The sequence below is a fragment of the Nilaparvata lugens genome, chromosome 10 (genome assembly GCF_014356525.2).
Source record: "Nilaparvata lugens isolate BPH chromosome 10, ASM1435652v1, whole genome shotgun sequence".
Classification (NCBI taxonomy): Eukaryota; Metazoa; Arthropoda; class Insecta; order Hemiptera; family Delphacidae; genus Nilaparvata; species Nilaparvata lugens.
In genome coordinates, this window is record NC_052513.1 from 36343578 (window position 1) to 36356094 (window position 12517).

General features: G+C 33.9%; 2 protein-coding genes across 6 annotated transcripts in view; both read right to left on the reverse strand.

Moving 5' to 3' along the window:
• The window catches only part of LOC111044470 (protein flightless-1), a 54233-nt gene extending 53383 nt beyond the window's left edge, over positions 1-850 (reverse strand). Inside the window, exon 1 of the mRNA XM_039436781.1 lies at positions 573-850. Within this exon, the coding sequence (XP_039292715.1) occupies positions 573-635 (63 nt within the window). The 5' untranslated portion in view covers positions 636-850. The remainder of the gene's footprint in view (positions 1-572) is intronic.
• Positions 851-4077: 3227 nt separating this feature from the next.
• The window catches only part of LOC111044469 (inositol polyphosphate 5-phosphatase K), a 34948-nt gene continuing 26508 nt past the window's right edge, over positions 4078-12517 (reverse strand). Inside the window, exons 10-11 of one of the 5 annotated variants that reach the window (XR_002605641.2) lie at positions 7121-7290; positions 4078-4367 (exon numbers count right to left, since the gene is read on the reverse strand). Coding sequence is in view for 3 of the 5 variants with exons in the window: in XM_022329629.2 (XP_022185321.2) it covers positions 4281-4367 (87 nt within the window). In the remaining 2 variants the exon portion in view is untranslated. Of the gene's footprint in view, positions 4368-6933; positions 9266-12517 lie in introns of those variants that run through there. The other 4 variants (XR_005572314.1, XM_022329629.2, XM_022329630.2 and 1 more) reach the window with 4 other exon arrangements.

Below are 12517 nucleotides of genomic sequence, written 5' to 3' on the forward strand. Positions count from 1 at the left end.
TTTCAGAAATAAATTGTCAATGGTCTTGTTTAGAATAGCCTACATGTGGGGATTCATCAGAACAATAACCATTGTTTGAAAACCCAGACAGCTCTGCGTAGTACAGTCCGTCCAAGAAGTATACCTTTTGGAAGTGTCAGAGATTCGATGTGTCTGACTTTGTCGTTTCTGTACGGATGTAAAAGTGTCCGGTTTTGGCGCCTAACGCACACGCCAATTCGAGACTCTTTCAAAACAGTCTTTCCCTGTCGCTGGCGTACGGTGTCGATGGATGAGATAGTCGCTGTCCACTCCTGTCAGGTTCTGGGTGTGTCGGAGGACTAAGGTGGCGCGTACCCAAGTTTATCAAGCTGTACAGTGTAATTTGTAAAAACAATTCAGCCTTCAAAAACAACACATCTATTTTTAAAAACATGGAATGGGTGTGTAAACGACATTAATTTTGTTCTAACCTATCAACTAACGTAGACATTGGGAATGTTCATCTTCGAAGTTGACTATTTTGATAAGTCTTATACTTTAGTAATAATTAAATAGCTATTGAAATAGTAATTCATATTTGAAATACTTACTCGAAAATCATTTCTGCTGAAGTCTACTCCACGAACGAAAGGCAAAACCCCAGTGTTGGCCATCACAATCACCAATTAATACTGATTACTAAAATAAGATAAAATATTGATGAATTACATTTTTTTAAAAGCTAATTTAGTTGACTAGTTTAAAAAATTTTACTACAGAAGTTTATTCTTTATTTACATTTGTAAACACACAGATGAAAAATGAGAGCTAACCCTCAAATTCCTGAACTGAACACCCGAAACCGTGAATCACTCTGATTGGTCAAGTGGGATTGACATCCACAGCTACCTTGATTACATAGGCATTGTATTGTGGCAATGCCATCTATATTGTTAACTAATTTCTACCCGTGCTTCGCAACGAAACTTTTATTTTATTGATGTAATTTTAAAAAGCATTTTCATGTAACTATTACGATGTGTTTTTTATAAGGTACTTTCATCTGTTTTATCTATTATTTTTTCCAAAAAGATGCAATTCCTTAGCAACGACTTAAGCCGCGCTGCTAGAGTCGCTTGGTTAGAGCCGCCGCGGCTGAGCACATAGTCATTACATTCGTTATATTAAGAATCGTAAAGCCAACAATTCAGTTCACCTGTCCCATGAATCATCGAATATATTTGATTTAGGTATAGGTTATGTGCACTAGCCGCGCGTCTCGAGTCGCTAAGGAATTTTACCTTGAAACTATTATTTATTAATTTTTCCTTTTTTATTTTTCATTCAATTTCCTGTATTCAGCTGTTTTTACATGAATAATTATCATTTTTTCAACTTTCTCAGCTTCCCAGTGCTTTGGCATTGAAAGCCCACGTTCATCATAAATAATGCCTCTTCCACACTCTTGCCAAGTGCCTAAAAATATCGACAATCACAAGTGTGGATGGCTACTATATATGCCACCTCTCACTATTGCCACTTGCCTTTGCAAGTTACACAGTGTGTTGGGCAATTGGCAAGAGTGTGGCTCCGGCATGATACAAGGCTCCTGACCTATTATACTGTACTCGGTCATATCGAGTGCGTATAAATGACGAAGAGCGCGCGAGTGTGGATAGCTACTGTGCCACCGCTCGCCTTCACTCGGCTGGGCTTGCCTTCGCTCAGATTTTTGACGAGACGAGACGAGCAAAGGTGAGTGGCCTCCTACCACTGATCTTGATGGGGCGCTTGTCTTCTGGTCATATTGCAGTGTGGATGGCAAGCCACTCGTGTTGGTCATTTATCAAGCAACTCGGCAAGAGTGTGGCCTAGGTATAAGGGTAACCGACCACTAGAACCGTATTCAACCGGTCCGTTCGGCCGTTGGATCGGACGAATCTGCCGGCCGTTAATTCAGCCGAACACGGTCGTCCATTGGAACCGTTTTTGTCAGTCTAGTTCAGTAGTTTTGGCTGGTTGTCAGAAAGTGAAGTGGCAAGCTAGTTAGTAGGGAAAGTCATTCTTCTGTGTGTGTTTACTCACAAAGACAATAAAACAGAACAAGTTTAAAAAACAAAAACAGACAAGACTGTAAAACAATTTTCAGGTTGTCTCAGCTCGAGCTGGAAAATCCCATTCAATTCGGGTCGAAAAATTGATCGGCCGGATGCACGGATGTATGAACCTGTTGCAATGGACAAGCATTATAGCTTTCTTTGTTGGGGGATCGTTCGGACGAGTTCGGTAGTTTTCGGCCGATGCTAGTTCGGATGAAAACGGTTCTAGTGGACGGCCCACCTAAAGCACGATTGGACAGCAGTCAGACTTTAGCCTGCCACCAAAATCTGGTTGCCCAAATGTAATGAACGCAATAATAATTTATCCCACTTTGTCCCACGACTCACTGGGACACTAATTGCTCCACTGGTGGACAATGTAATACCAGCCAAAACCTGGGGCCAGTTTCATAAAAGTTACAAGTCCTGTAATACAGGAGAATCACCACTCGAATTACATGCTCAATATAGCCGATAAAATCAGCTGTTCCTTTATTACAGGACTTTTAAAATTTTTATGAAACAGGCCCCAGGTGTCCCTAGTGTAATGAGTACAATTAAAACTAATACCTCAAGACTCGCTTGGAAACCTGTTACCACTGGGTACATAGCCTGCGGTGTTCTCATGTAATATAGGTCTGAAATTCTGTTACACAGCATAGGTACAACCAAAAACGTTTAAAGGTGTCTTTATATTATGATTTGTAATTATTGTATTAATTTAATCTGAGCAACTTATTTGACATACTTATTTCAAGCTTAGTATGTACTGGATGATTATGATGCTGGATTTAGGTGGAACAGCACCTTTTAAATAACACTTTATCTCCTTGTAAGATCCAAATTTAAACATCCTTCACATAACTTGAAAGGCTGTTTACACATCGATTAGTCAAGACAAGACATAGTTACACGTTCAGTCACAATACTTCACATTGCTGCTTATGACGCAACACACACTGATTGGTCATTGCAATTAGATATGACTCCATAAGCAACTATGTGAAGTATTGTGACTAAATATGACTAGTCTTGTCTTGACTAATCGGTGTGTGACCAGCTTAACACTATGCTACCGTACTAATAGTTTTGAAAACTTAGGCTAGGCACACACCAGTTAGTCAAGACAAGCATGATTAGACACAATACTTCACATAGTTGCTTATGAAGCAACACACACTGATTAGTCATTGCAATTAGACATGTCTTCATAAGCAACTATGTGAAGTATGGTGTCTGATCATGTCTTGTCTTGACTAACTGGTGGTTGCCTAGCCTAATAATGCATGCTTTATTAGCTACCTATAAGCTACCTATTAGCTTATTAGCTACCGTATATGCAATACTTGTCAACACTCTCAGCTACCTTCTCTGATACCCTCTACCTTCGCCGCTCCACTGTGCTTTCACCCTACCTAAGACGGTGGTGTGATATGAGCTCAACAGTGGAACGAGTATATGAGTCTCATAAATAATCACAAAGAACACAAAAGTGAAACCTTTATTAATTATTCTCAAAACGAGTAGAACTAAATAAAAGGCCTGTAAGAAATAACTTGAAGAAGGCTGATCTTACAGGGTATTTTTCCATGATCATCATCAACAATTAAACAAATTTATTTATAATTATTATTATCATTAAACGAAAATCCAAATTAAATTCTGTAATTTACCCCGAAGACTTCTGCTACTGCAAATATTGACAACAGGGTAAACAGCTAGATGGACGCTATTCGATGAGCGCTACTATTCAAAAATTATTTGTCATCTCATCGAATTTCCATCTAGCTGTTTGCCCTGTTGTCAATATTTGCAGTAGCAGAAGTCTTCGGGATGAATTACAGCATTTAATTTGGATTTTCGTTTAATAATAATTAATTCATTAGCATTTAATAATTGCAATATCTCAGTAATTTCCATTTATTTATAATTATTATTAAACAGAAATCCCAATTAAATGCTGTAAATAATAGGTAATTATTAATTCATTATCATTTGAATAATTGCAATATCTCAGTAATTTCCATCTGTAAATTTATTTATAACATCAAAATACTCATATTCAATTAATTTACAATCATTAATATTATTCAAAGGGACTAGAAATCAGTAATGTTCGAGCCTAAAAGGTTCCAAGTTCTATCCAATTCTAAGCCGGATTCGTACAAAAACCATATTTTAAAAACACAATACTTACTATAGTCTAATCACTATGATGTACTACCTATAACTAATATAATTTATCATCTTTTTGGGCTTGAAAAGAAGAATGCTACAATGAACTAGTTTTTGCGGTTTCCTCCATAACTGAAACAAGAGAACAATATTACATATTTATTTATACATTGATAAATACAATATCACTCTCAACCATGAATGATTGGGGAAGGAACACAACAGGCTTAAAGCCCAAAACTGTTCCTTTCCCAAATTTAGATAGAAATTGTCCGAAAATAGGTTATGTTTACACTTCATGATTTTTGTCCAAAAATGTTAATGTGGTTAACATAATGTTACACAATGGTCAATGTATTACTTTCAACAAACCATGATTGATAATATTAATAAGTATTTCAAGCCTTGTGCACACCACTGCAATAATTCGCATGTCGGTGACGGGATCAGACAAAATTTTAACCCGAGGTTAGTTATGATTATAGTATTTTGTACAATGAATAAATATATTAAAAAATGGTTAAAATCGTTGTCATTGCCGTCATGCGAATAACAGAGGTGTACACAAGGCTCTGTTATTCTGTTAATAAGCTTCATCAGATACAACATTTGTCTAATTCTGCTGCTACACGTGTGTTGATACATTTATCATGAAAATCATTGTTCAATACTTGTGAAGCAGTTGACACCAATATCTGATCACTTAGGTTCAGTAAAATATTCAATCATCCAGAGTAGATAGTTGACAAGCGCTGGGAACTACAATTGGACGGGTGACCGCTAGTTGACCAGCATCAATATATGATTTTAGAATCTCTTTCCAGTGGTTCAAAATCCACCTTGAATTGTAGGTCAATCGATATTTCATGATGTAACACAACAACAATGCTTATAAAGAATGTAAACAGCATAATGTGACACTGTGAAAATTATAATATTATTTTTGTTATTGTGTCAAATTCAAACAAGATTGGAATTTATATCAATATGCATATAAATTGATGTTCAAGAGAGAGAGGTCACTCTTTTGACTATGATCGGTTCTTTCCTACGAAGGGGATCTGATGCAGTATCATAAACAATATTTATACAACTATAATTTTCAATTATTATCAAACAAGAATGAAAACACATTGGTGTCAAAATAACATTGATTTTATTGAGCTACATAATCTTGACACTTACAAAATGAAGTAATGTTTTGAGCCCTAAAGTATGCTCAACTGGTAAAGCTGATTTTAAGTTTATATAAATCTGAAGAATAAAATTAAATGTTTATTTTGGTTTAAAGAATAAAATATGAATTTAAACTGATCATATATGAATGTATTGACTTTCAAACAAGTACCTCATAATAATTAGAGTGTACCGTACACAAATACTTCAAGTAGATTACAGTATAATCATTACAAGTAGTCTTTCAAAGACCGATTTCAACTCAACGAATTATTAAAACAAAATACTATTTATTCATAAAGCTATTTAGATTTGAAATGTTTGATAAAAAAATCTACGTAAACTTTGATCATTAAGAATCAAATTGTAGGCTAAATATGTAATATAACTGCAAGAAATGCAATAAAATTGGAATGTAATTTTTTAGAAAGTATTATCATAGACAAACAATAGCGTAAGTAGATATCCCATGGTATAGGGAATTAATGTCGCAACTTTTGCTGTTATCTCAAGTCGATTACTGTCGATTATTGTCAGTTTTTACTGTTTTGTTAGGGTGAGAGTGTATGAACGGCACAATTTGAGAGACTACCAGCGTCACACAGCTGCATAGGAAAGAACTATGTGAACTATCGACTTGGGATAACAGTAAAAGTTGCGACATAAACGCCCTATACCATGGGATATCTACTTACGCTATTGTTTCTCAATGGTATTATACAGAAATTATATAATTTTCCTTGTTCTATTTGCCAAAATTCATCTATCTGCTTTATTTTGACATTGTCGTATTTACAGAGCAAGAATTGTGAAACATATTATTGAATTTATAGTCATTTACATGGTTCAAAAGTATACCGTATACTCAATACACAAGTATTATATACTTTTAGGTTAAAATGTTTGTGATGTTTCAAATGACAAAGATACCGACTGATTTAATACACAAATACCTTACTACTAAATAACATATATTTAACCACAACCTTTACAAATTATGTTCTGATGAGGTACTCATTCAACAACAATGAAAATCAACAACAAAAATGTTGAGTCATTACATGTATATGTATCTGAGGTACCCAGAGTACCTCATCAGCCCAGCCAAAAATTTAACAACAAAAATATATTCACCATACACATATAAAACTATATTCTGTTAACAAGATAGACAACAGTTAAAACACAGTGTTACACATGTACTTTTTAGACATCAACAATTAAGGTCAAGTGATGATATATTGCACTAGGGAATATTTAGAATATACATTGCGCAATTACTAAGAAACTACTTAGGTAACTTGTGATTAACACTACAAATATAGGAATCTTTCTACCAGCGAACCAGGTCTGAAACACTAGAGAATTTAGGGTACATTATTTGTGACAATAATATTAAATATTGATAATACTATAATTTATGTATTGAATGATTTAAGGGCTACCTAAATCTAGTAAGTATGTTCTAGCCAGAACTGGCATCAATAAAGGTGCATGTGATTTCACCTAATTAACGTTTTTCTAGTTTTAAATTATTCTCAATTTTGTGAATAAGTTTTACTATTTATTGTCATGTTTTCTAACTATTATATATAAGGTGTGACATATGTGGAGAAAGCTTGTAGCAACTAAGAAGCTAGGACAACACAAAACTGGACATATTGTTATATGTAGGACAGCACAAATTTGTATATTATAAGTCTACAGACCTGTGGTTGTAAAAAGTTATCATTCTGACGTGAGGTAGGTTAGAAATAGATATGCAAACCCAGGTCCATAGTACACAAGTATAGATGCATGCAGTAATAACGAATCATAGAAATGGAGAATTCCAACATCCTTAACTGTCTAACTCTAGAATATCAACCTCTAGATTCTCCTAGAATAAATACAAATCATCAGTTGACCTTTACACATAAAAAATAAACAACTGATATGTATACAATCTACTAAACTAAACATTTTGTAACAAGTATTTATAAAAATAAAAATAACAACCAACAATAATAATCAAAAACACATAACAGAGATTCATATTATCATAAAAGATCTAATACCAAGATACCCTTACATATAGAAGTTATAAGTACAATACAAATTGAGACACTCAACATTACCAATGCCAATCTAAGAATCTAAGACGAGGTAAAAGTTGATTCAAAGACTTTTTATGGATATTACTCTTTTTTCAAAGACAATTCTTCAATGCAGTGAAAGTTTTCTTCAAGTGACCCCTACCAAATTCAAGGCCTTCAACCATGGATCAAGCTCAACTCAGCCAGTTTCTGTCAACTCTCACAACACGCATCTAGAATATACAGCCTCAACCAAATCAGGAAAGTCTAGTCTTAATCCTTTTGAGAACTTCAATTCAGACAACGAAAAGTTTATAAATTATTTAGAACTATTTTCAATGGAAAATACTGAGTCTTTCTAAATGATGGACCCATTTTCAAAAATTGGTATTTATTAAAGTAAAAATGCAAAATGGACAACCTTTATACCAATGGAACGAGAAAAATTCAAATTTTTTTGTTATATCTTACAAGTGTTGAATGTGGCCTCCGGCTGCTGCACGGCAAACATCTACGCGGTAGCCAAACTCGTCCCACACGCGAGAAAGCGTATCTGGTGTTATTGAGTGCACGGCAGCAGTGATACGGTTCCGCAGATCGTGCAGCAGCCGGAGACCATATTGAACACTTGTTAGGTATTAAAAAAAACTTTGAAACATTCTCTTTCGATTGGTATAAAGGTTGTCCATTTTGCATTTTTACTTTAATAAATACCAATTTTTGAAAATGGGTCCATCATTTAGAAAGACCCTCGCTTTCTCGCGTGTGGGACGAGTTTGGCTACCGCGTAGATGTTTGCCGTGCAGCAGCCGGAGGCCACATTCAACACTTGTAAGGTATTAAAAAAAACTTTGAAACTTTCTCTTTCGATAGGTTTAAAGGTTATCCATTTTGCATTTTTACTTTAATAAATACCATTTTTTGAAAATGGGTCCATCATTTAGAAAGACCCGTATAACAGATGACGTTGATCTATTGGTTGTGTTCACTACAACAATTTGTCAGCAATACTAGGTTCATAAAAACCAATAAACAGTCTAGCTTACCAAGATCTGATCAAAGCATTCACACAAATGCTCGTATCTGAAAAAAGCACGATAGTTTCACAACACTACTTCCTCAACACTAAAGGTGCATTTTCGTTTGTGCGTAAACTCCCGCAGTCGACGACGACAAGCATTGTTGACATTCAGACTGTCCAAATTTTAAGTGTGCTAAATAGCTGATCAAAAAACTTTTCATAATTTGTGTTTATTATTCAATAATGAAAACATTTATAATAATATCATCTTATTGCCGTTTGAAAGAATAAAAATGTATAAACTCAACCTCCCACATTAAAACATAAATGAACATAATCTTTTAGGTTATCTAGACAAATAAAAATCCACCCAAACTGAGATCCTCACCCTGTCGTGGTCGACGACGGCATTTACGCACAAACAAAACCCCAGCTTTAGTGAAAGGAATATCAAAATATACCTGAGTATGTTGCGTCTCTTCAACGGGATATTGTCGACTTTGACTTTAACGTGCTATGTACCTGTAATGAATCTCTATCAATCGCAGATACATTCCTCCGTGCAGAATTTATCAGAGGCCTGAAAGATGACTGGATTCAAGAGCAGCTTCTACAATCAACGGATACATCTTTCACCAAAGCTACCGCCCTGGAAGCCTCCAGGATCGAATCTAAAATACTCTCATCATCAAGTCACGCAGCCTCTAGTTCGGAATTCGACTCAGCCCCAATACATAAAACGTACAGCCGCCCTGCATCTACAAATCGATCAAGGTCACGTGAGTCTTACCACCCTAATAAATCCAATTCAAAAAGCAGAAACTCACATGATTGTAAACTTAAAGGTATTGGGTCTAGAAAAGACATGCTTTCGCTGTGGGAAACAAAACCACACATCAAGAGACTGTAGTATCAATAGACAGAGTTTAAAGTGCAATGCATGCAGGAAAGTGGGTATCATATGTCAAAGTATGTATTCAAAGCACACTGAGACAATGAACCCTATGAGTATACAACTCCATTCAAAATGAGTATACAACTCAATTCAAAATGAGTATACAACTCAATTCAAAATGAGTATACAACTCAATTCAAAATGAGTAAGCAACTCAATTCAAAATGAGAAGACAACTCAATTCAAAATGAGAACACAAACTCAATTCAAAATGAGTATACAACTCAATTCAAAATGAGTATACAACTCAATTCAAAATGAGAAGTCAAACTCAATTCAAAATGAGAACACAAACTCAATTTAAAATGAGAACACAAATTTGATTCAAAATGAGAACACAAACTCAATTTAAAATGAGAACACAAATTTGATTCAAAATGAGAACACAACTCAATTCAAAATGAGAACACAAACTCAATTTAAAATGAGAACACAAATTTGATTCAAAATGAGAACACAACTCAATTCAAAATGAGAGCACATTCTCAATTTAAAATGAGAACACACACTCAATTCAACACACGCTCATTTTCAAAATGAGAATGACCTCACAAATCAATCAACCAACTGATCAACTATTTTCTAAGAGCAACTCTAATGGAAAGTTCAAGTAGTGGATTATGAAGAGAATGACATCATTTATCAATCGAATGAATCAAATCAATTCAATCAATCAACCCAAACGTGTTCGCTCACTCGAGGAGGGGGAAAGAGTGCAAGACACATCAACCAATTCCAAAGTTCTCTGATACCAAAGGAAACTGTTAAGCTACGTTTACACTAACGTTATTAACAAAATGTTTATTTCTTCGTCCTTATAGATTCTATTAGATTGAACATAACTTATCACACACATGATGAACATATGTGTTTGTCAAGTTCCGTCCTTATAAATTCTATTAGATTGAACGGAACTTGACAAACACATATGTTCATCATGTGTGTGATAAGTTATGTTCAATCTAATAGAATCTATAAGGACGAAGAAATAAACATTTTGTTAATAACTTTGGTGTAAACGCAGCTTTACTTTAGGTCAACCTTAGATGTACGAAGAGTACAATTAGACATCAACCGTTTCCAGCACTAGAAGAATTTCGCGCCGATTTAGAAAATCTCCACGGCCAGTGCGAAATCACCATCCTCCCTCACGTTATGGATATTATGTCCTCTACTAGAAATCTTCATGATGAGGTCTCATATTAGGAGGGGAGACTGTCATATCTCTACAGAATCATCTGTACTAGTTACCCTAGCTACAAGATTATATGTTATAGCGAGTATTCATTTTCCAGTTAGTTTTCATTCACGATTCTAATTATTCATATCAAAATCCAATGTATTCAATTGAAGCATTCTACCATATTCAATCAAAAGAATTTGCTAATTTATTTTCCAGTTAGTTTTCATTCACGATTCTAGTTCATATCAAATTCCAATGTATTCAATTAAAGCATTCTACCATATTCAATCAAAAGAATTTGCTAATTTATTTTCCAGTTAGTTTTCATTCACGATTCTAGTTCATAGCAAATTCCAATGTATTCAATTAAAGCATTCTACCATATTCAATCAAAAGAATTTGCTAATTTATTTTCCAGTTAGTTTTCATTCACGATTCTAGTTCATATCAAATTCCAATGTAGGCCTATTTAATTAATGCATTCTACCATATTCAATCAAAAGAATTTGCTAATTTATTCAATCTAGTTCATAACGGAACTTGACAAACACATATCTTCATCATGTGTATGATAAGTTATGTTCAATCTAACAGAACCTATAAGGATTAAGTTATTAGCATTTTGATAATAACTTTGGTGTAAACGCAGCTTAAGCATCCACAAGTATTTTAGAGTGACTTAGACTACATTAATATATTTTTAGCTATGCTTCTATTAGATTTGTGGATATAACTGATAAACAATAAAAACTATTGAGAGAGATAAATTAATGTGAGTTTGAGAAGCAGAAATTAAAAATGAAAATTGAGATTTTTCGCTAATGGAAGATTTTAAAGAAGCAGAATATTTATATTCGTAGAGGAACATCGCAGAAAATAAGTTGTAATAATGAATATTTTTATTGATTGAATTTTATAAGAAAATTCAAGAATGTAAAGCTGCGTTCACCTTATAGATTCTATTAGATTAAACGGAAATTGACAAACACATAAAAGTGTATGATAAGTTATATTCAATCTAATAGAATCTATAAGGATTAAGTTATTAACATGTTGTTAATATTTTGTTAATAACTTTGGTGTAAACTCAGCGTAATTCGTAATTCTTTCTGAAATCTACTAATTCAAATGTAACGATATTTTCCATGATTGGTTTTGCTTCAAAAATGCCAAAGTCTCTCCCCATTCCTATATCAATATGTCTTTGAATACTTAATTGAGAAAATCAGTATTTTCTCTCGAGATTATAATCTGTAAGATTTGAGTAGGAGAGTAAAACAAAATAATGTCTTATTTCATTTGATTTCTCAAGATAATTAGAATATTTCTACAATTCTCAACAAGAAAGAGGGTAAATCCAATTATAACACAATATTGAAGCCACTAGATATTTAAGTTAACCCTGAATTATTCACGTGTGTGATTGTCTCTTTTCTAACCAAACTGAGCTTTATTCAGTCTTAGATAGCTTCTACCTTCATTCCTAACAGATAACCATTCCTAAATATCTCAATTCAAATCCAATCAAAAATATTTTTGACTTCATTAATTCCTAACAAATAACCATTCCAAAATATCTCAATTTGAAGCCAATCAAAAATATTCAATTTCTACAACTATTCCAATACATAATAATTCAGTGCCATTCCAACAATCTACACGATATCGGTGAAGCGTTATTGTATTGGCCATCTTCTATTGTTTTTGTGCTCTGATAATATTTTTCTCTTAATTTCAGATGCATTCTTAGTTCAGAGTCTAAATGATTGGAGGTAGTGATCATTACATAATTTGAATGTTATTGCATGATTTTGAAAATAAATAGTTCAAGAATTTAAACCTTGAAAAGTCAAACAATTTTTATTAAAACAC